This window comes from Limanda limanda, chromosome 8 (assembly GCF_963576545.1).
Source record: "Limanda limanda chromosome 8, fLimLim1.1, whole genome shotgun sequence".
Taxonomy (NCBI): domain Eukaryota; kingdom Metazoa; phylum Chordata; class Actinopteri; order Pleuronectiformes; family Pleuronectidae; genus Limanda; species Limanda limanda.
This window is the reverse complement of record NC_083643.1, coordinates 26,146,335-26,172,323: the sequence shown is the minus strand read 5'-3', so window position 1 is coordinate 26,172,323 and position 25,989 is coordinate 26,146,335. Positions and strand designations below refer to the sequence as shown.

General features: G+C 39.7%; 1 protein-coding gene across 1 annotated transcript; it reads right to left on the bottom strand.

Annotated features, from left to right (window-relative positions):
• Positions 1-710: 710 nt before the first annotated feature.
• On the bottom strand, positions 711-15,203 carry LOC133009753 (D(4) dopamine receptor-like). Its single transcript, XM_061077286.1, is given in 5 exon segments — positions 711-922; positions 3,099-3,688; positions 6,868-6,980; positions 14,875-15,155; positions 15,158-15,203. Coding segments are annotated over 5 exon segments (1,242 nt in total).
• Positions 15,204-25,989: the final 10,786 nt, after the last annotated feature.

The following is a 25,989-nucleotide window of genomic DNA, read 5'->3' as shown; positions in this document are numbered from 1 at the left end:
GAATAGAAAATGTATAAGGATGAAAAAGAGGATCCATAAACATAATAGATGCTGCTGAAGATGTCAAGTCAGAATGACAACGAGATTCCAGACCTTTTGGCTATAAAAGCAGATGCCACTGTCAAACACAGGGATCTCTGCAGTAGAGTGTATATGTCAGGTCTTGCCTCCTGCATGCTCTACCCAGGCAACACACCTCAGCTGAATGTTCCAGACAATTTCCTGCTGTTGAGAACACGTCTGAACCCAAAACTCTCCTGCTGTCAATATTGAAGGCAAATTCTGGAATATGTCCGCCCCAGTTTTGTGTACATACGAGTTAATGTCTGAAAACGGTTCCAGTGGTAGAATAAGACAATTTCTTTATGCATTACTGACCACACGATCAGTGCATTACCATCACACAACCTGCATCTTTGTGCATACTTTTATTTTGAAAAGATGAATTTCCCCATATAAAATCAGTTATGGTTGGTTATGAAGATGTGTTTCTGATCCTCTGAACAGTTTGTTTCTCGGACTAAAGCTTCTTTTCAGGAAACATAAAGCTCAAACCAACTTTGCTGTCATCACATGTATAAAAATAAAAACCTCACAGAGGAAGGAAACAATGGCGACATACACAGACTCTACACACTAAACCATCTGTCAGTAGTGTCTCTCGCAGCAGCTGTGCATTTAAAAATATTCCATGCAGCAGCAGCAGTGGTTCAGATCTGGGAGCAGCAGCGGTGCAGAAACTTTTTGAAGAAGTTCCTGAACTCTGTGTTGAAGATGGTGTAAATTACTGGGTTGAGAGCGCTGTTGACGTAGCCAAGCCACGTCACCACGCTCATCAGGCCTGGTGGGACGTAGCAGTCTTGACAGCGAGCTCGCATCGTGTGGAGGACAAAGAAGGGAGTCCAGCAGAACAGGAAGGCACCTTCAGGAGGAGAAAAATAATCAGAGATCAGGCTTTTTCCTCTCTTCTTCCTCAGAGGCATATGTGTCAGGATATTGTAAAGTACAGATATCGGTTTGGCGCATGTCTAGCCAATCTTAGCCCAAACACATGAAGAAGAAAAAATATCTATCTTAAAAGGTCAGAGGTTTCTGGATCAGAAGAACAGAAATCCTGTCTCTCATGTTGAGCTGAACAATTACGGATTTCCAATGAAATTATTAATGTGTGATTAACCTAATTATTAACATCCCAGAAACCAACCAACCTATAACCCAACCACACTGATGAACCCATCTACCATCTATTGTACCTTTCTACCAAATCAACAAACTTACCTGCCTATGATTCTCACATGTTACAAAGAAATTGTCAGATGAGCTCAGCAACCACAGCTTCACCAACTAACTTACCAAACTACCATCTGACCTACTAACTAACCAACCTGAATGCTTATCCACCTATCTACTACCTTCCTACAGTACTTACCGAACTACCTATATACCTTCCTACAAACCAACCGACTTAAAAGCATACCCACTCAGTCAGTTGCCAGCTGAATAAAGAGCTAATAAAGCTAAGCTTTAACTTCCTACCTATTTACTTTCTTACTTACCAATCCATCTACTGTATCTTTCAAACTACTAACCTCATCGACATACCAGTCTACCAGTTTACATACCTGCCCGTAACTGCACAGTCTACACACCTCTCAAACATTGTGGATGTGGCACTTCAACTAACTGACCTACTTTGCCTTGGTCTAAGGTAGTTGAGTCTAAATCACAGACAGCAGATGGACAGAGCTGTCAGATTTTTCAAGCCCGCATTTATATGAAAACATTTTATCTGAATCTAAAAGGCAGACTTTTTTTTCTTTTTGGAATACTATGAACACCATCAAAACAGGCCTGTTTGCTATGTTAATTTATTTAGATGGTTAGGTCCTACTCTTAGGCCACAACCTATGAGAGATTCATGAGAAGTAACTGCACACTGAGGATCGTGTCTGACCAGCTCCTTACAAAATAATTGGATTTCCGATAAGGACCTACAGGATTAGCTGCTGTGCGCTAAGGGGAAGCACTTCTATCTATTAGGACCAACACTGTCTGCTATTAATAGGCCAACCTTTTCTAACAGAAGTGTCTGTGCGTCGGAACCGACACAAGAGGTGGAGGTGAGGTGTGCAGTCACTCATAGCACTGTTCATGTAGGTGTCCCAGTGGGTGGGTGGGTCAGATGCATGACATTTTTGTAACTCTGAGAAACCCTTTCCAATGTTTGTGTACTAGCACATGACTGACTTACTACATACGTAAGCTGCTGTTGAGACTTTGGGTCATTTTTATCTTGATCTCAAATGTCAAAACTCCTGCAGAGCTTTAAGTCCAAAGAACAATTATGTAATGAGATGGACACATTTTGCTGGAGAGAGACAATACCTGGGTTTTATGTGATCTCAAAATGTTCACCATTTGAATTTATTTAAATTACAACTTGTTGACACATCATTTTCAGCCCTGAACTTGGTCTTGACATTTTCCTTTTTGTCTTCTATGTATGACGAATGCAGCAGTAGATTGTATGGGTCAGATGCGTTCACCACAAGAGGGAGATGCCCGTAACATTCAAGCAAGGGGTCATGCCTGGGTAGAGCATGCAGGAGGAAGGATATGACGGATAAATTCTGCAGCAGAGATCACGTGTTTTTGTTTACAACACATTGATCACTAGAATCGATCAAACAACAGACCAAATTGACAAGTTCGTCTGCAACTTTTTTCAGTTTTGCATCTGTCATCAACAAACAAACTTTCTTGCTGTGAATTTTCTGGACATTTGCCTTCTGCATTCTTACCTGGGCTCACTGGCAGGCAAAGTTCTGGAAAATATGCTAAGTGCATGTCTGAAAGTAAACCAGTTTCATAAAAAAGTTTTTATCAAAACCATTGGTGGAGTTGTGATCCTTTTACACTATTTAGATTCTTCATAAATCTTCAGTCCTTTGTGGCTTGAAATTAATTGATAATTTAGCTTTGGCTTGTGGTAAGTCGTAGAATTACATTGCTTAATCCATAGGTCAGTTCCTTTTACACTCTTGTGTGGTAGATGGTTTTTGATAGCACAGATGCTTTGGAATGGGAGGTGAACTCACCCACTACGACAGGAAGCACCTTCATGGCCTTCCTCTCCCGGTTGTTGATCTTGGCCCTATTTCTCTTTTGAGGGTCAGGTTTGAACCTGATATCTGCGAAGCTGACCGTCGGCACAGGGCCGTCTTTGTACTCTGACAAGTTGAAAGGCTGTTCTGCTGACGGGAAGGTGGATGGTTCATCTGGAGTATCGGTCAGTTCCCGCTCTATGATGGGTGGCAGTGGCGGTGGCAATGAGGCCAGTGGCGGCAGAGAGGTAGCGGCATCCGTCAGCTTGCGACAGGCCTGGATGCTGTTCTTCAGCTTTGCCTTACGCGCTTCCTCCCAGCGCCGCAGGCCACGAAACATGCCGAAGTACAGCAGCACCATGATTGGACAGGGGATGAAGAAGGAGCACACAGACGAGTAGAGGACATAGTCGTCATTTTCTAGTTTACATTCACTGGAATCGCGACCAGGCACGTTGTTGATGCCGAACATGACAGGTGAGGCCACGGCAAGGGCCAGGATCCAGGTGGCCGACAGCAGCACCGTCTGCCGCATGTCCACGTGCTTCCTGTTGTAGATGAGAGGGATTGAAACGGCGATGAACCTGCAACAAGCGCAAACAACTTAATAATCTGCAGAAAAATAAATGACGTTAATCACTAAGCAAACTGAGAACTGCCATATTATTATTCATAATTCATTGATTTCTGTTTCATTAGCATGTTCATTATAGTTCACTGTATCATTATATATCACACTACAAACACACATTCACTCATCAGTGAGAAATTGGTGGAGAGTGGGAGCAGGGCCAGTTGTATGGCGAGCTAACCATTAGCACCTGTAGCATCTCTCTATTTTCTTTCTGCTTCTCTCTTTATTTCCCCTTCTTCAAACAATTTTGTTCATTGACTTCAGAATCTGAATAAACCTTTTCACTTCGCATGCTTTAAAACCTAAAGCTAGGGTTGGTTATCCTGGAAAAGCAACCAAGAGGAGGCTGATACTGATACATCCCACCCCCTACCATCAGCTCCGCCCCCAAAACACATAAACGTGCACTCAATGACAACAGCTAGAAGCTGAATTTTTTATGACTCGCTTGCTAACTTCTGAGTATCACCTCTGCTTCAGTGGTGTTTGTCTCTCAGCCTGAAGACTTACAAAGTCATACGCAGTGAGAGCCCGGGCAGTGTGCACGCAGGCAGGCAGGTACTTGATTACAGTCCCGGTAGAGCCACAGACACCACCTTTTTTTTGTCAGACAACTTTATTAATGGTTAATAGGACGTGAAGAGGATTTCAGCAAATAATATTAAAAGTGTTTCAGAAACAAATTACCAACCCTACCTTTAATCACTAAACAGACAACTGGCTGCAAACCATTGTTTCTTTATGAAATTATTTACAGTTGTTATTATATGAATTGTTTCCAACTCACAACCAAAACAGAGGAGCATTTACAGGACATACACTTCCATTATTTTTGGACGTTAGGAATGAGATACAATTCACTTAGATTCATACTCCAACTAAAGTAAAAAGTATAGGGATTAAAAAAAAAAATTCCATGCTTAAGAAAATATATCTAACAATGCAAAAACATGATCCATATTTAATCCATTACGGCTCCGTTCTACAGTCTTATCAAATCAATTACATCTTCCAGTGTGTAGCAGTACTCTACATGTTATGTTTATCATATTTTTCACATTTATAATTATTCTTAAAATATCAATACATTTTCAGTACATTTAAATAGAGAAGGGCATTAAGACAAGTTATACATCAGACACAGAAATGCAATGAAAATCGGTTCACCTCCTCCATCATTTTAGTAATTGCAAACCTAAAAGATTGAGCAGGAAATTGATTTTCCGCTTCCTCATCTGAATCTTGACGGCTGTTGGCAGAATCAGAGCACTCTCGTTTCTTTATTGTTCCCAAATGAATCGCATTCACAGACCAATTATTTATTTTCTTGTCAGCCGTCATGTTGACTTGGAGAGTCAAAGGTGGAACTAATAATAATAATATAATAACTTCCAGTAATAATTGCAGTGGACCATTCAAATGTTATCAGTTCCACCTGTGACAGAAGGGTGAAAATGTCTGCTGTGGAAATGTTGAGTTTCCTTTTCTGCACCCCCCTAGTTTGGGAACAACTGGTGTGATTGGATGTGTACAGACCCTGCGGTCACATGTAGGGCTGAGTAAAGAATCTGAATACTTCTTCCGTACTGGAGAACATGAATACAACTCTCATATCTGTACATTAAATATAAAGCTAAGGCTAGTAGGTTTGAGACATAAGGGCGCAGGCGGAAATTAGACTGCGGTTAGGCCCGCCTTTCTCATTAGCATAAGGTGATTGAAAACGTGAAAAATATAAATCAGGGAATAAATAAATGTGCAAATATATTTAAGACATTTATTTAGACATTTCTGTTGTTATTAACGTATTTATTTATTTATTTCTGTATTAATTAATTTATTTCCTTTTTTATTTCTGTATTTCTGTATTTATTTCTGTATTTATTTATTTATTTCTGTATTTATTTATTTATACTTAAGTCATGTATGGTCCTCCATAGAGATAGCTCACTGACCCTTCTACTTAAGCGAACAATGTGATTTTATTAATGTCACACGATTTCTTCAAAAGATTAAGATAAGCAACAATACACGCAAGAAATACACAGCAACTTTATTAAGAAGCTCTGGCTGAGGGGCCCCCTGAACCCTCTGGCCCCTGTTCCTCTTCATGAATCTGTCTATGAATGATAGCAGGTCATCAGTCTGTTTGCTGTAAAAACCATCAAACCTCCAGAGATACCACACGATTTCCACTTTTCGCTTGTGGACACCAGCAGCACATGGACCCTGCACACCCTCAGGATCGGTTTCTGCTCAGTCTGTTGAATAATTCAGAGTCTGCCATCCAGTTAAATCTCTAACTGCCTCAAAAAGCTTCAGATCATCACCATCAGTCCATGTTAGCTTCACTGCCCCCATTGCTCTCTGATGTAATCATATTTCCTAGAGTTGGGACATGGGGTTTGAGGAGCTGCCTGGATTTTCAGCACAGAGTTTCATTCTTCAACATCAGCCGAAGGTTCACATAATCTCATTGAGTCAAACTAATGAGCGCAGAGCAAAGCTGGTGGTTCATCACTGCGGGCACATCCTTCATGTGGGGCATTGAATTGTTCTGTCTGCTCTGATTTGTCTTCTTTTGGAGCTTTTACGGGAAACAGACAAAAGGTCATTGTCATATTTCCACATCAGAGTGAACTTCAGGTGGAGATCTGAAGCCCTCACTGAGGCGTCCTCAGCGTGCCTGACAGAACGCTCATGGCTCTGGCTTGCTTAATCAGGTGGTTGTTCCTGGTTGACCCTGACCTGAGGCAGATTAAGGCTCTGGCTTTGACACAGAGTCGATGAGTTACAGCTGAAGTTTGACCTGCCCCTAATGACTCTGAACATCTTCTGACCTGCCACCACTAGGTACATACTTTCACGTTTCCTGTGAAATATTTCTTTACAGATGATCTATGTTCATTGAAGATTCCTGCTATTTACACACTCTATATTATTTAGCCTTTCTTTTTTATGGTTATGGAGTGGACAAAATATTAGAAACAGCTCTTTCTATTGTCCAATACACTTCAGCAGCACGACAACCTACTTCCTCTAAAGTAATAATAATAATAATAATAATAATAATAATAATAATAATAATGTTCATTTGTTTATCTGTTGTGTGTACAGCTGCGCACTGACCTGTCGACGCTGATTGCGCAGAGGTTGAAGATGGAGGCAGTGCACAGCATCACGTCCATGGTCATTAGACCATCACAGACCGTTGTGCCGAGGGTCCACACGCCGTCCTGAAACTGAGACACACAGACACATCCAGTGTGGTCACTCACTGACTCAGTCATGTAATGTAATGTAATATTGCACAAAAACAGTGTGTTTTTTTTTAGTTTTGCACAGAAGAACTTTCTTCTCCCATTTATCACCTGACAAAGCCCCATATTTATCTGGTGACCATTTGCAGGGCCCAGGCCATTAGGTTGGGAAGCACTTAGTGAATTATCTGCACTTAAAGTAGTTATAACCAGCTCCATCTCAAGCAGCTATAATTATAGCTGCAGTAACAAAGCATCATTATTAACTAGAATGGCACTCAGAAGAGTGTAAAACCTCAACCACAGCCCAACTGTCTCCTTAAAGTCAATCAAGCTGCCCCAAATTACACACACTCAAATTACACACACTCATCAGTTCACTGAAAATGGTGACAAAAAGTGAAAAGAAAATTCCTAGATCTTTCCTTTGAGCCGGATCCACACCTAAATTAGGACCTTCCCTTCACTGACCCCCCTAGATCCTCTAATGGTAATTTGTTCAGTTGTTTTAGTGTAATCTTGCTCACATACAAACAAACAAATGGACGGGGGTAAAAATGTATGTCACATAGAATAATACGTCAGGGGCAGAATGTTTACTACATTTTGATAATAATATTTCTGTATTTTATCATCAATACACAACACAGTAAAAATGAGAAGCTATATATTCAAAGGTGGGTTGGTAAGTTGTTTTTGAAATACTTTTCATATGGTTTGAGGAAATCCTTAAATAACGATCACCATAAATAAATGGTCATCTAAAAAGATGAAAGAAAAACACTGATGTCTGTGGCCCTCGCAGGACTGTAATAAACACCACGAATTATTGTTGTCGCTGTCTGTCTCTAACTGACCCGTCTGCCTGAGCACACCCTGCTCGAGCTCTCTTTGCACATAACCGCAGTCTGCACAAGCCCAAGAGACATACACCACTGAAACAGAGCGACAGCCAGAGGTTAGGGATCAAGTCACGGAGAAGTTGTCTTCTATCAGCTATCAGTCAGTGCACGTTCATGTAGCTTTGACAAGAGGGCTGATTGGAGGGGCTGGGAAGAATCAGTTGCATTTTTTCAAAGTGTAGCCCGCTCTTTCTAGCTTTTGCAGGATTACCAACACTAGTTTTAAAGCTCCATTAAACTGGAATAACAGCTTATGGGTAGGGGCATGTTAAAGGGTCAGTGTGGAGAATTTAGTGACAACTAATGGTGAAGTTTTATGTTGCAGCTGAATATCCCTCACCTCACCCTCCGTTGTCATAAAAACTCAAAGATGTGTAGTTTGTCCAGTTTCGTCTACTGTAAAAAACATGGCGGCCTCTGTAGAGAGGACCCCCCGGATGTAAATATAAAGTTTTAAATATAAAGGGCCCATTCTACGGTAAAGAAAAGAAAACTATTTGTTAAATTAAGATGAAACACACTCATGAAAAAATCACTAGGATTATTCTATATTCAATTTCTGCCAGTAGATCCCTTTCACCATTATCTTACACCAGTGGTCGGCAACCCGTCGATTGCGATCTACCAGTCGATCTCGCAGTCTTCACTGTCGATCCCGAACTCTCTGGACTGACTGGCTGTCGTCGCGCCACAGATCAGCTTAATTCAGCTGTCAGTGTGTCCGCTACTGGCGGCGGAGCTGCAAGGTTATCTCCTGCATTTCCTCCAAGAACAAGTTGGTTCATGTACTAAAGTCAATACCAGGACTCTATGGTATGGCGGTGCACATCTTTCGGTCTGTCCATAACAATCAAAGCCCTGTTAGAAGAAATGAGTGTATTCCCGTAAGTGAAACGCTGGAGTGGTTTACTCTGAAACGGATTAGAAAGTGTTGTAAATACATTTGTGTCATAGACAGATAAACATTGTGGTTCACAGCAGAATAAACACAGACAATTATCTTTCACCTGATCTTTAATGTTTATCTGATGAATTTATGTCACAAACAAATGGTTGCAACACTGTCTGTATGCCTTTTCAAAATAAAAGCGCGTTTCTGTTGATGGAATCCATTCCCTTGTTTAAAAAGGGTTTTTTATATGGTGAAATATTTGCTGGAGCAGAAGATGCACGGCTTCATACTGTTTAGTACTGGTATTTATTTGATGAAAAGGGACTTTTTCATTCAAGGAAATAATCATATTTGTGGCCATATTCAAATCAAAGCCTATATTATATTTAAAACATTGTGCTGCAGTGCAGAACATGTTGTGTAACTGAGAAGCTACATATTTTGCATTGTAAATATGAATTGATATTAATTTGAATATTGAGCATTGAATAGAACAATTTGCACAACTGCCTTTCTTTGTGAATATTTATTTCTTGTACATTCATCCTTTAACAGAAATTTCTAAGAATAATAAGTATGACCCTCCTAAGTGGGTTTTTTGGAAGATATTAACAAAATCACAACTGTTTGCTGTCCTGGCTCCTAAATGGTGGAATGAGCTTCACATTGACATCAGGACAGAAAGTACACACCTCTTCCGACTACATGCACGTATTGTAAGTCGCTTTGGATAAAAGTGTCACCTATATGAAATGCAATGTAATGGTAAATCTCGGCTTAAGTTTGGAATTAAAAAGTGATCTTGGGCTCGAAAAGGCTGGTGACCACAGTCTTACACAATCAGAATCAGCTTAATATATATATATCAAAAAAAGACACAACATAAATGACAATAGCATGGAGAAATAGTGCAATGATGCAGAGTGCAGATGCTAGAATAAATATGAAAAGGTTGTCACAGTATACTTCATGTACATGTACAATGATCCTTTAATACCTCTTTTTACCTTGAACAGTTATTTATCCGAAACTTGGGAGATATGACATGATGCTAATGTGTTTTTGTAAAAAAAAAAAAAAAATTGCTTAGAATGTTTTTACATGGAAAAGTAATCTGCAGACAAACTATTAACTACAGCTTACAGACAAATACAGTGGAGTAAAAAGTACAATATTTTCTTCTGGAATGTGGTGGCAGAGTTTTTTTATATTGTAGCTAGTTTCTTTCGAAACACCTCAAACTAGGGAGAGTGCTTCAATTACTTAAGTAAAAGTAGCAGCAGAAGCACCACAAAACTACTTTGAAAAAACTGATGGTACCAAAAGCAAAGGGACTCATATTGCAGAAAGATGGCTGTAAGTGTCATATCCTTATAGTGTTTTATTGAACTATTAGTATTGATGTATTAGTATTATTAGTATTAAACAATACTATTATTATTGATGTATTAGTATTATTAGTATTAAACAGTGTTGCTGGTTGAGGGTGAAACATAGTGAGCTGAGCTTTTATGTTTTAATTTCTTTAGTTTTTGTGGTCAACTGCTTGTTGATGACAAAAATTAAAACAGACGTCAGAGCACACAAAGATCAGCTGTGAGGGGGAAATGGCAGGAACAATGCATTAATTAGACTAAAGTTAAAACAAACCATGTTAATGCATCATTTTATTGTTGTCCTACATCTATTGTGGCTAAGGGGCCCCTTGGCGGACATGTAGCTCCTGGACGAGAGGCGACCAAAGGAGGAATGCACACGCTGTTGTTCTGTGACCTCAGAGACAAAGACTGGCTGGTTTTCATCAAGATAAGTGTTTGTCAGTTGATTGTGATCCCTGGAAAAAAATATGTCTGAATCCACTGAGCTAAACAAAAAAAATATTTTACAAAATGAAAGAAAAAAGAAAAAGAGGTGGCGTGAAGGATTCAGCTGTTCTGAGCAAATGATGTTCAATGATATTTAATGTGACATCTTTTAGTTTGACGGCTGAGTGACATCACATGAATGGGCGGGGCTTGAAGAGGAGGTCAGCTGAAGTTCAGAGCTGATGGACAAAGGAACAGTTCACTGAATTTAAAATGTTGTACCCCTGCAGGACTTCGATAATAAATTGATGGATGAATTTAGTAATTGACATCTATGAGGAAAAAACAACCCATAAATCACATAATAATACTTAAATCGAATTGAACCTTGATTATGCAAATGTGCAAAATATAAATACATAAACAGCTTAAAAAAACTATGCAGGAAATAAAAACATTAAAACAACTTTTTAATGTTGGAAAAATGTACATACATGCACATAAAATGCATTTATAACAATAACCAAATATACAACTTAACAAAGTTTTTTTTTTAGACTTGGAACCATGCCAACCCACTATGTGATTAATCGTGACTATTATACATTTGATTCAAAGGAAATATTAGTAAACAAAATAAGGCAAAGTTAAAAGACTGTGTAAATAATTATTTTAAGAATTAAGTAACAGTTTATCCTTGTTGCAGTGATTTTCACCTTTGAACATTTTTCTCATCTCTAAAATAACACAGCTTGTTAAAAAGAGAAATTGTGATTGCTATGTTGTAAGGGTAACCTAATGCTAAATGATGCTAACTTAGCCAACACGATTTTCGTGTCAAAATCTCTAATCAGATAATTCTCTAATCAGAAAAGGAATTGAATGAATCCTCTCTTTTAGAACCACACTGTTAAACTCAAATATCAATCTGACCATTTGAAAACCAAACACCTTCATTTAGAAAGAGAGATACACAGCTTTCCCCATACTCTCTGTATTACTGCTGCTGCCAACACTAGCACCCTGATACCATCACTGTTCCACAGGAAATCTGCAGGAACATCATCTCACTCACATAATGAATTCATCAGGTCACAGATTAATGTATCAGTTAACCACATTAAGGTGCCGTAATTGGGATGTCTGCACTCTGTAAGGGCTAGAATTTATTTTACAATCTCGACAAAATTGTGCAAAAGTCAACAATAACTGAAAACATAACTGAAAATTGTATGCATTACGAGTGTTACGGTATACATTATAATGGTGTGTAACGTTACCCAATAAAAACTCCTCAAACTGTAGATGAGATGTAAATATCTTGTTCTTTGTGTTTTATATAATTTTTCAACCGGTTAATTGGTTTGGGCACCCAAGGTCCACTTTCTAACTTGTGCTGGAGCTTTTGAGCACATAGCTTTAGTTCAAATGTGCTGTTTTTGTGAGGAGGACCTGTCCTCTGCGTGGTGATTTTCAATGTTAGTCTTGACCTTCAGACCAACTGCATCCGACTGATGATGAAGACTGTGACACAAAGTTAAAACCTCCGGAACAAAAGAATCAATGGACCCTGATTGAGATGGCTGCATTTGCTGTTGTTTCCAAGGTCAGCAGTGAACTGTTAATCTCAACTGTCGAGCAAAATTATTCATGACAACTGAACATATACACTCTGTTTCTACAGTCTGAAAGTGTGACCGAGGTTTATGCTGTTAAGCACAAATTGATCCTTTAACTCCGTGTTTCCCAACCTGGAGTCATTAAGTCCCCCGCTGAGGACTGTATGGACTGCAAGAGGTTTGCCCAGATTGCAAATGAAAAAACAACAACAACCTTTTGTGTTATTAACTTATTAAAAAACTAAAGACTTGGTGGAGCGGCTGTGGCTCAGGAACTGAGCGAGTTATCTACGAATCAGACCGTTGGTTCGATCACAGTTTACCCCAGAAGATGTACACACTACATCCCAAAGTGCTCCTGTGCCAGAGAGTGCTGTACACAGATCCAATGGATGAATGTGAGTGTATAAATGTCTCTTTATACATATATCTAAATACGGACCATTTGTTTACAATATCATTAAATGACGAGGATCATAGAAGAAAGTATAAATTAAAAAATTCTTAATTTCCACCTGCAGTATTAAATTGTGCAGAAGGCCTTCCAACGCACAAGGATTATTCACCTTCTAGTCCTATATTCCTAAACTATGGAGTGAAACAATGATTTGCTGCTCAAAAGCTTTTCAATTAAAGAAAATGTATGAATAAGTAATTATGACATGGTATGAACTGATTGAGAAATATTTATGTTATGATGTTGGCTGTTGATTCATAAATAATTGAATTGTTATGTGACTTGTGACAAGAAAGGAAATAAAAAGGTATGGTCATCTGTATATGTATCATGTTGTTTAAATGAAAGAGACAGGTCAAATAGGATTTACTTCTTTGGTAGATAAAATTTGTTGTTACAAGTGTATTGTTATGTTTTGTAAAATTGTTTTGGAATACACTAAACGAAACTAACTTAAACTAAACTAAACTGATGCCATTTAAAATGCTTATTAATGTCCAGCATTTATTCTCAATCAAAACTTCTATGAGGATATATTTATATTATCAAAAACAATGGTCATACTGTGTGGTCCTTCACATATGGGAGCCCCTTATACTTTTAGTAAAATAATAATGTAACTAGGGGGCGGGACTATTTCCAATCTGGATCATGGAGAAAACACAGATCATCATTGTTTCACCTTCGAGGTCAATTTTCTGTGATGGACGATTTTAGCGACTGGTGTAATGTATCCAAAACTAAAGACACGATAATTAACTTCAGGAAGTAGCCTCCTTACTTTTCCTCTGTGTGTGAAATCATCTACTTATTGCAAAAGGTCTTAAATCGTGCATTGAGGAGGAAGTGGAGCTGAATTTCATCATTTGATTGTGACTCAGCGTCACCTCAACTTCTTTAAACCAGTTTCTGCTGTGACTAAGCAGGAGTCAGAATTTCATCATACGGACACTTTTCCAGGCATCAAAAGGCTTTTTACATTTAATTACAGTTCTATTTGTTGTTTGGGTAAAAGTAAATGTGATAAATTAAAACTAATGCTGCACATGGTTTTTGTTATGTTCTTATTCTCACTGTGTGATTGAAGGTTGGTTTTACAGGATTACACAAAAACTACTGAACCAATATCCACAAAACTTGGCAGAAGGATGGAACCAAGAACCCAATGAGTTGGTGCAGAAACAGACAAGGGGCAGGTAGTTTTTCACATTGTTTAAAATTAACATTTGGGACTTTTCCACCAGTTTTCCAGTGAATGATTCCCATTCAGAGAACTGATATATTAGTGTTTGCAGATTGATTGAAGTGAACTGTCGGGGCTCGGCAGAGGCACTCAGAGGTAAATTCTACATCTTGTGTCATTCTAGTGTTTATGAATTAACTCAACACACAAATGTCGGATTATTTGCTTGCCTGTAACTCAGTGATAATATGACGTCTTAGGAATTAGAATTATAAATAAATATCATAATTGCGTGTTGACATGAATTGAAGATTAAATATTTTGTATAATGGAGCAGAAAATGTCTCCAAAACAATGCTGCAAGTTAGTGAACACATGTATTGCTATACCAGCGATTTCAACCTTTTACTCACAGTAATTTAATATGTCAGTTATAAATTGCGAGAAATTACAGTTTATCGCTTACGTCGAGCAGAAAAACATCTTAACATATTATAATGAACTATAAATCATCCATTCATTAATAGATTAGGTTGGTGATTAAGAGAGAAACATTAAATCGTGTAAATGAATGAAGGAGAAAAGTCAGATATCACGTCTCTTGATTATTATAAGGATAGAGATCAGAAATAAAAATGATATCCCTTCATAGATTACAGAGATTGATTACACCTTAAAATGATAATAAGTCATAATTAAATCAATGCTGGTTGGTTTTGGCTTTTTCAAACAAAACCCAAATTATGGGACTTCTTGTAACCCGTTTAATTCAGGCTCTTGCTGTAAATGATGATTAATCAATGTTATTTGAAGGGTTATTTTTATTAAATTGAAAGTCACCTGAAGGGACTAAGCTCCTGAAACTGAACTTAAAGGGAAAAGTTGAGTTGTCCTGTGCCAAGCAGCTGTGTGGCCCCTAAGACCTCCCGGGAGCCCCTGGAGCTGCAGGTGCACATTGTGCCTGTCACCTGAGATCACTGACCTGTCCGTCACATCTGACGCTCACAGATAAACTCACCTCTGAGAAGACGAAGAGCGGCAGCACCATCACAGCCAGCATCAGATCCGCCACGGCCAGACTGACGATGAAGTAGTTGGTGGTGGTCTTCAGCGCCTTCTCCGTGAACACGCTGAGACACACCAGCAGGTTCCCGCAGATGATCACCACGATCAGCAGCACCCCGAACAACAGGGCCGGCAGGTTGTACCTCATCGCCGTGGCAGCCCCCGGGGCCGCCGCCTCCACCTCCACCTCCGCCGCCACACTCAGATTGGCCTCCATCTCTGGCCCGGCTCCTCCGCTCCGTCCCGGTCCGAGCCACAGCACCCCGGCCCCCCGGCTCTCATGAATGCCGAGCTGGACACTGGTCCCCGCACAGTGGTCTCATCGTGGCGTCACGGGGACTTACACCGGACTTCAGCCTGCTGATCCAGAGCGCTCCGGTGCGCACTTTACGCATAAACACTCCGCGTAAAACAGAATGGAAGCAGGTGGAGTTGGGTCTTGTTTGCAAAGTGAAACATACAGTAACAACGTCTACACATAGTAATCAAAAGGATTGTCAGAAAGTCCCGTCTGTTTTCTTTAAAAAGAGCATTATGTGTCTTGGGAAAAAGACTTTGGATCACAGGCGAATTAAGATGCTCAGACCACCAAAGGGCTGCAGAGATAATCCATGCGTCCTCAGTGAGAAGCTCCCAGAGAAAGGTATAATGGAGTTGCAGTGTGTGTGCGGTCAGACAGCGGAGAGTGTGTCGGGCTGCAGCTGCTCTCAGCTCCGGTCAGGGTGGCTGCAGACTGCGAAAGGCCAATGGGGCCAAATTAGCCAATTAAAGCCGCTTATCTCCTGCGCTTTACCGTGTCCTTCAGTCCTTGAGCTCGAGCAGGAGACACACAGAAACTCTCTCTCTCTCTCTCTCTCTCTCTCTCTCTCTCTCTCTCTCTCTCTCTCTCTCTCTCTCTCTCTCTCTGTCTCTCTCTCTCTCTCTCTCTCTCTCTCTCTCTCTCTCTCTCTCTCTCTCTCTCTCTCTCTCTCTCTCTGTGTATGCGCGTGCGTGTGTATATCAAATAGAGAGAGAGAGGAAGCGTCCGCTGCAAAAAAAAAATTCACTGAGAAGCACACTGACATTAACATAATATTCTCCACAATTATGATACTCATCACAAGTGTAATAGTACAATATAATAATTAACATGTTAGGTGTTACTTCAGAAGGATATTATTCATAATTTGAATAGGATTGAACCAAAGTGTCTGCAAGTAAGTTTCAGAATTAAAGCCATGGAGACATTCAAACATGTTCGCAGGACCATTTTTCTAGTGGAGAGTGAAGGGCGATGAGGAGAAGAATCCTCCCTCAGACAGCCAACAGCAGGAACTCTCTGCTGCTCAGTGTCACAACATCTGGAAGCATTTCATTCAAGACGACTGATTCATATTAATGAGGGCTGATTTGATCTGCAATTAAATGATTAACTGATCATTGCACATTCATTTGGAAGTCTTAGAGCTACTTAATACACACACATTGTGGGGGGGGGGGGGGGGGGGGGCAGGTGAGGGGTATACAGCTGCAACATGACACTTCACCACTAGATGTCACCAAATTTTAAACACTGAACCTTTAACACCAGACATTACATTCACCTGCTTTCAATGAACCTGCAGCTTCTGAACTACTCCTTGAAGGTTCATCCTGATCTCATCTAAATCTTCAAATTGTCACCTCTGTAGTTTTTGTTGCCGGGCAGAATGTGTGTCTCCACCCTCTGGCCGCAAGAGTAATCACACAAACTGTAAAAAATCCCTCAGTTCCAAGACATAATTCATGATCTGTCTGTCTGCTGATTCTAGAAATCTCTATTTGTGTCTCTTATCCAGAGAACTGTTCATCCTATCACCTTCACTCTTGTTGTTCAGGATAACCTTTGTATTGTAATCGTAACAATGGCTGAAACTCTTAGTGTGGGATAAACACTGTCACCTGCTCCTGGCGAGAAACTATGTTCAGCAGCAGAGAAAACAAACAGCATCTTAATGCTGTACTGAGACAAGGTGTTCGGTAACAATCAATGAATAAGCACCTGAAAAAACATTCAATAATTTTTGAAATAGTTCAATATGGACCAGAGTGGTGGTTCAACACTCCAAGGACAAGGCAATCATCATCTCAAGCTGCTAATTCTGCCATGAGAATGTAAGCATGCACCCAGAGCATAGGCTCTCTTTAAAGAAGAAAATTTTTGAAGAAACCCCAAAACAGGAGCGCTGAAGGAGGACGATGAAGTCTCAAAGTCTTTACTCCTGCGCTCAAACTGCAGTAGGCATGTCTATCACTGCATTTGTCCGTGCATGTCGTTCACAGATGATTTCTTTGGTGAATTTATACACAATAGTATATCAGTAACTGCTCACAAAGGGGACAAAATATGTTCTCTTCTCTGCCTCTGTGTCTTGAGGCACTGATGAAATGATGTCCTGCAGGAACCTGTAAGAATCACATCGTGACATTTAGACCCGCTCAAAGCCACACACTCCTTTATCTTTAATAGGTAGGGTCACAGTGAACTAATTTGATCTGATGGCTGTTCACTGTGATCAATGCACAAACTGATCACAATAAACGTCAAACTGACTGAAAGAGACTCTGTGGCACTGACTCCGCCTAGAGGATATCCTGTGAACTGCACGTCCACTGCATGAAGGGAAATCTGCTCTGATGTGAGTTGTGCACTGTGGAATGTTCCATGACTGACATAATAAATACGAAAGAGATTAATAATAGCTTACAGAATAAAACAGTGGTCACATATTCCACATATAATTACTGTGAGCCAATTTGGAATATAAATTAAGTATATGGTGAGGTTCCCACCATACACCTCTAGGGGTTTGATCAATCTCACCTGCACGCTTTTAGATGTTTGTTATTGTATTCCTATAAATGTACAAGTGTGCAACTCTTAACTGTAAAAAAAAAAAAAAAAAAAAAAAAAAAAAAGGGTTAAAACATTTAACCTGCTGGAAAGCAGTAGTTTGCCCTGTGGAGATTGGCTGCAGGGGTTTCATTGCAACATCCACCGTCAGGTTGCTCAAAGATCTGGGGATCCATGGACAAGATGTGCACCGGACCATAAAAGAAACATCTCAAGCTGCAGAACGCTGTGTGAGATGGAATAAGAAAAGAGGAAACTTTTTAAGAGAAGACAGCTTCACTGCTTATCTTACATGTGATGAAGATCCAACAAAATGCAAAAAACGTGAGCAGTCCTGTTCATTAAAGAAGCTCCTAAAGTGTTTAGCGACAAAATAGCTCAGTAAAGTCCAAATTTGGATTTCAACATCTTGCTTGTAGTGGTGCTTTACCTCCCGATACTGCCACTCCTCATGTCCTGTACGTTACTGGAATCAAGTAGAGTATCTCTCTGCAACCACATGGTTTATATGAACTATCTTGGATTATATAAAGGTTACACAGTATGTATGTCACTGGGTCAGAGCAAATAAAGACGGAACACAACATAACTGAAAGATTACATTTTTTGAGTGAATTTATGAGATACTCTCAGACTGAGGAAGGATACTGTGGACCATAGGCTTGACAAAGCTCCTGTCCCATTAACCCTGCTGCATATGCTCATCGTTTATTACCTTCACATTTCTCATGCATCATGAACATACATAACTTTAATCAAAATACAACAGCACCTAGTGTATCACAGATAGTAAGCCCACAGCTTCTGCTCCTGACAGTTCACAGTCAAAGTGTTTTGCTCTGAGACAGAACAGAGGGAGAGGAGGATGAATTCGATTTGGTGCAGCCAGTGGAGGTGGATGAGCAGCGGAGTGACATGTGACCTTTGAGGCTGATGGAAGACCACACACTCCACCACGTTCTGGACCATCTCCATCTCCACTGAAGAGATAACCATGGTCTGTATGGAGAGCTCAGAACACTGTGTGAGAGCAGGCCTGAGTTCTCTCATGGTTTATAGAGTTGTGTTATTACTGTAAAAGTCTTACATTAATGTTCTCTTAACTCTGACACCCAATTCCTCCTCCACCAGGGGAACCCCAACTGCCCCTCCTACCTCCTCTACCTCTCTTTCATCCTGTTCCCAGTCAACACTTTCATTTCTTCTCACCAGGTATTCCAGTGTGAACAGTCAAATAGAAACCTGGTGAAAAGAATGAAAGGGGGAAGACCACAGTTTATTGGGAAGATGCAGCGAGGACTAAATGACGGTGGGGAAGTGAATCCTCCTTGTAGATTTGTGTATTAATGTGAAGCACTTAGAGCTGCATCAAGTGGTCAATTCATCAATCGGTCAATCATCGTTTTAATCTTTTTATGGAAAGATGATAAACATTAAGTGATTCAGTATCTTAAAAGCAAAGATTCCTTGCTTTTCTTTTTCATTAATGATACTGAAACTGAATATCTTGGATTTTGGAGGAAGACAAGTCACTTTAAAATGATTTAGAATAATTTTCAAAGCTTTTAGAACAAACTGATGTATGTGTCTCAGAGTTTTAAAATGAAAGGAAGGAAGCTATAAAGAAGCTGTGAATAATTTACTACAATAATGTTGTATGATATTTCATTCAATATTAAAACTATAAAACTGCATTGCTGCACACATCCCATCAGATGTTAAAGGGTCCATATTTTACACCTTTCTGGGATTTAATTTGAGGCATTGGTCCCCTAAAATGATATATCAGTGGTTTAAAGTCGAAAAAACTGCTGCAATGTGTATTTCCATGTCCTCTCTTCTGCCTCTCTCTGGAGCTGCAGACAGAACAGGCTGTTTTCACCTGCCTCTTGAGCCCCTCCTCTGATTGGCTGGCTGCACTTTGAGTAACACGCGATCAGGTCCATCACCGGTCTCATTCTGTCGAATTGACGATTCGCTGAGCTGGTACCAGCTAGGTGGGGCTATGAGACGAGTGCGATCCCAAATGACTTCATAAGGGGGAGGAAGTACGAAACGAGACGTGTCGATAACATATTTCTTAGAATGGACTGAGTGAAATAGTCCGTGGAGTGACTGTTTTCATACTTCGAGGGTCCCTACTGACCCCATTCAAGTCATTACGGATAGTAAAAGCCCAGAAAATGTATTTTACACAATATGGACCCTTTACAAAGCTGAATGGAAAAGCATAAATGTATATTCAGGAATTACCTCTCTCACACACACACACACACACACACACACACACACACACACACAACACACACAAACACACACACGCACACACACACGCACACACACACACACACACCACATTATTGTCAGGTAGTTACTACGGTGATGCCAGCTGGCTGATAGGTGCCACCATGTGGTGACTGCAGTGTTTCTAGCAGTGGCATCTATACTACTGATAGAGTGGGACTGCTCCAAACATATGTGAGGTTGGTTTACAGTCTTTTTGGAATCAAATTAAAGTAAATAGGAAGAACTCTCCTGTCAATCAATCGGAGGCTAAAAATACTGCTGAGAGTGATGGAGGTTGCAGTGAGTCCCTGAGGGAAATTAACCACTCTGACCTCTGCTCTCTGTTTAATGTTGTAATCAGATGTATGACTGGTGGAGTTCTGTGTGGTTATCTCAGATTCAGAGTGTATGTCAGGACGGCTCAGAGCTCAGTCAGTCAGAAATCTTTGCTGCAGGTCAGACTCAACATCTGAGCATCAGTCTGATTCTCAGGAGACATGAGCTGGGATCAAAATATATCATCCAGTCATCTGTTTCCAGGTGACATTGTCAGTCCAGCTTTTTGTCTGTTTTAAATCGAAATCTAACATCTCACCTGGACCGCAACAACCGAAAGCTTCCACATCAACAGTTACACAAAGCAGTCTGTACCTCATGGTTCACCTGGCTTCATCAAAATCAAACTCCACATCATAACACACTTTCAACCATAAAGGATGTATATATTGTTTATAGATTCATAAGGTATAGAATGTGAGGAATTCCGCAGTTTTTTCATAGTTTGATCAATCTGAGGTGATTTTCCGCTCCGTGAGGAAAATCTCATAATTTTTCAGGAGCTGGTCAAAAAAAGTTCAAAGATATGTAGGCTACACGATATGAAGGGCATGTGTTTTACTGCTCAGTTCTTTCAAATATATGCTCTGTAAAGGTGCATCAGTGAAATGATTACATAATGAATATAAACCTAGATAGACACAAAGATCAAAGATGTTTACTGAGCATAAGAAAACAGCACTGTCATTGTTTCTGAAATAGTAAAGATGTCTACACTTATGGAGAACAACTGAACTAGTGACTGAACAAAAAAAACTGTATTTTCACCTTTTCATAAACTCATACAGCAATGTTGTTTAGCTCCATACATTTGACTCTTTTATATTTGTGGGATTGTTTCTGTTCTGTTTTTTCACTCATCTCTTGCTGATTGTTCGGCCTGAGATCAGTGTGACAATCAGCTGAGATTACAAATCAATGTGGTCCTCACCTACTTAGTGAAAATGAAAGAATCATCATCTAAAGTTTATTTTTGTAGCTGTCGTTTAAAATCAAATTTCTGTTTGTAAAAATATAAATATAAGGACTGCAATGGGAAGTCAAGTCCTCTGTGTTTTCTCTGGAAAAATTAGGATTACAACATCTTGAAGCATTGTGAAGGGAATAAAGATTCTACCACAATCATCATGTTGGATGGAGGAAGTTTTCACCCCTGTCTGTTTGTTCAAAGATTCCACAAAAACAACTAGATGGATTATCACAAAACTGCCAACATTTTGGTGAGGATTTTGTTTGCCACTTTCTTAAACATTGTGAAATTGTTTTCAAAATGTTCCTTCATTTGTCACAGAATACTTATAAACACAGGGGACTGACATTAATGAGTGTGTGAAATCTGATACAGATTCAAATAAAAATGTGGATCTAGTTCGTTAAATTTCAATGTGGTGTCATTAGAGGACTGTTGGTCCTTGGAAGAGGTATATACTCCTCTGAGTGACATTATAGAGGGGATATAACTTTTTACATTTTATTTTAAAGTGACTGAAGACTAGACTAGAGACTAATTATCTTATCCCCCGCCCCCCCACCCCACCATATTTTGCCCTTCAGTTTATTTCCGGATCCAACAGATGCTTCAAGGTCTTTCCCTCCTCCTGCAACTTGTCCTCGTCCTCGTCCTCATCACGTCTGACCTGCCTGCCTGTGGATGAGAGCACAAGGTGACAAAAGAAAAGAGGGGAATCATTCTCACTCACACAATATCACTCTCATGATGTTGTGACTTTTTATCTATTTGTACATGTACTGTTCTGCAAGCAGCTGCAACCCGAGCATCGCTGTTCACAGAACTCACCAACCTGTGAACTGGTTCCTTGCAGAACCTGAACTTTGAGGAGACTTTGGTTTGAGGTTCCATTTGTGTTTTCACTTGATTTAAAAAAACTCTGATGTTTTGTGTTATGTGGGTATTGTTTTGCCTAAATCATATTTACGCTTTTAGCGTTTGGTTGAATCATCACTCGCGAGAAAAGTGACACTGATCTTGTTATTGATTTATTGTTTTTTTTGTGGTTTACTCTAAATCTAGTAAGGGGGGCCCCTGCAAAGTGACAGATATCAAGGACTCTGAATCAGATATGTTTATATATATTCATATAAACTGCTAAATTACATTTTGTCCAGAGTTTGTTACAATACAATACATAATATTATAGCCAGAATGGATAGCAATGTGCTCCAGGCTGTAAGCTGCCAGCTGGTGTTGTCCTGATTGCAGAACAAGAAATAGAAAAACTGCATTCAAAGAAACAGTCTATTGTCTTTTGTCTCATCTTTTTAATAAAGAAAAATCTAAGTTCATTTTTAAAGCCTTAATGTCTGATCTCATTAATTGTATTACCTGTTGACCTAGTCACACTGGTGGTTATCATCACATCTTAGTCATGGAAAAAAGGTCAAGATTAACCCTTTTTTAATGAAGACATAAACATATTTTCCAGCTGCGAATTAAATTATAATTATAATAAGTTTTTTTTTTGTTGGTTTTTGTTGATGTTTTAAACATGCTCACAACACTACCTAGTGTTTCAAACTGTCTTGGACCAATGAGTACATAGAATCAACCATTTGGCATGTCTCTATGTCATGACATTTATATACACTACCATTTGGGGTCACTTAGAAATGTCCTTATTTTTCAAAAAAGCACTGTTTTTTTCAATTTAGATAACATTAAGTTAATCAGAAATACACTCTATACATCGTTAATGTGGTAAATTACTTTTCTAGGTGGAAACGTCGGGTTTTAATTAAATATCTACATAGGTGAGGCCCATTTCCAGCAACTATCACTCCAGTGTTCTAATGGTACATTGTGTTTGCTAATCACTTTAGAAGAATATTGGATGATTAGAAAACCCTTGAAAACCCTTGTGCAAGTATCTGGAGCATCACATTTGTGGGTTTGATTATACTCTCAAAATGGCCAGAAAAAGAGAATTTTCATGTGAAACTTTTCAATGGTGGTGTAGGTGTGTCTTAGCCCCAGCTGCATTCATAGGGCCATCTCCAGGGAGAGATGCTTCAGCCAAAATTTGGGGGTGAAATTATACTTTAACAAATTAAACACTACCAGGAACTGTCAAGAACCACTGGAACCTCCTCAAGTAGCCCCAAAGCCCTTCTAAAGCACAGAACTTCTGTGAACAACCTTGTGACTGCAGGAACACACAGGACCTTCTCTGTGACCTCTACCTCCTCCTGTAGGTCGGCTGAAATCTCCAGAAGGACACAAAACTAAATCAAAATGATTAAAGCTTAAAGGGACAAAGCAGCATAGTGAGCCGGGTCAGCTGGGTGTTGTTTAGTGTCCAGGTGAGGTTGATTTTTACTTGTTTACGAAACTGTTTAGAGAAGTGTTAGTACATAAATCTTCCTTATTTCTAGCAGTCCATCAAGGTCTTTAAAAGAGAATGGGAGATGATACTATAATTGGTTTAATGCACTTCACGCCCCAGACACACCCATGATTAACAACTTAAATGCACTTACTCTATGCCCTTTAAATCCTTGATTGTAACAATGGAGCCCCAAATGAGTAAGTGAAGCGTCAGTTAACTGACTGAATGAGTTCATTAGGATTTGAACCTATTATCTGGCAGTCGAGGCTGTGTCAGCAGCAGAAATCAAGCCTCCTGCAGCTTCATCTTTGAGATGAAATATGTGCATGAGCGTTCAGGAGGCAGAGCTGATGAAGAAACCTCACTTCGAGATAATGAATACAAACATTCAGTCGATATGAGACTTTCGGAAACAGACGCCCGCTCTGGCCTGCTTCATTTCACTGAACATGTTTTAATTTGCGGCAGCAGAGATGAGTCAGCACCTCCTGATGATCACCTAAGCCTCCGGCTGTTTCATATCCTGCGATGACTGAGACATTAACATGCTGGATTTTCCAGGTACACTCTTGTCTCTGGCTGTTGCTCTGATTATATTTACTATCTATAACATGTCCCTGAGGAGCACTAGAATATTCTCAATGACCTCGGAAGTCTCTCCAGGACCACTGGATCCATACATACGTACATACAACAACCAGAAGCCTTAAGAGCATAATCAGTTGCATTAGAAGAATGATCAGTACAATAGAAGTAGACAAATGACTCAAGGACTTCTGCAACAAGGACCCTTCTTGAGGACAAACTTCAAAGATCCCTGAAAAGGCCTTAATGGGAGATTTCACATAAAAATAAAAAAATTCACTCACTATCTACTCACCACTATGCCGATGGAGGGGTGAGTGAATTATTAACATCGCTACTTCAGCTAGCATTGCTCCTTCCGGTAGTGGACTTTTAGCTTTAAACTTGGTGTAAATGATACTGTTTCGAGTTGAATTTGACTGTCTGGGTATACGGACACTTGGATGACATCACAGTTATTTTATGTTTTCATTTTCTGTTTGAAAAATTGATCACAATAAAATTGTGTTTTATTTGACTGCAACGCTGTTTACCCCTGAGACTCCAGAAGTGTTTTGTGGACCCAAACACTTCACCCAGCCCTCCATCGACATAGTGGTGAGTAGATAGGGATTGAATTTTCATTTTTAGGTGAACTATCCCTTTAAGGACACAGAAAGACATCATAATGATGCTTCTTCAATGACCACTACGTCCCTCTCGAGGGACTTACAATGCAATTTAAAACTTACTGTCCTTTATTTAACATTCTTAGCAGACTTAAAAAACACATGATTTGTTCAGGAAAAGTTTCAAGCACCAGCATAACCTCCTTTTAATGTCCCTAAAACTTCTTCAGTCAACTAAAATAACCTGTGTCCAAATCCCTGAAGACTCATCCTCCTTAAAGGTGCAGTGTTCAGAATTAAGTGACATAAAGTGGTGAAGTGTCATGTTACAGCTGAATACCCCTCACCTCAAAGGGTGGGTTAGGGTCCCTTTTACCAAAATCTTACACACTGGACCTTAAAACCTTAAACTATGAGCTTCTATAACGACTCTTTGATTGCTGGTCCCATTTGAGGTTCCCCAGAATCCTCTCTGGGTCCCCTACAAACCGCTTGTGTCTGAGCTTTCCTTTTGAATCTCATTTGATGCCCTAAAAATGTTTCGAATGAACGGAAGGAACCCCCTTCAATGCCCTTGTACACACTAGATGACGTCTAAAACCGCCTCTAACTAGAGAATTGAAATAATCCAAATAAGAGGAAATTAAGGCATGAATCTTTGATTTTTCTGAGCTGCAAAAAACTTGACTAACTGTTTTGGGTGCTGTTGATGTGTATGTATTGACAGTGTCAGGGCCAATTTTCATTACCTCTGTCTTGTCAATATTTAAGCGCAAGAAGTTTTGAGCCATCCAGCATTTTATATTAAACCTCCCACACTTCCTTAAAACAATCCTCTGCATAAACATTATCTACTCAGCGAGCTGTACTTTCATAATGACCTTGTCTTTGTCTTACACAAGGCATATAGTCCTATGAGACAAATTGGGATTAGTGAATATGGGCTATACAAATAAAGTTTGATTGAATCTGACTGATTGATAAACCGCTGCATGTTTTACTGAACGAAGCTGCCACCTGCTGGTCAACATTAAGCA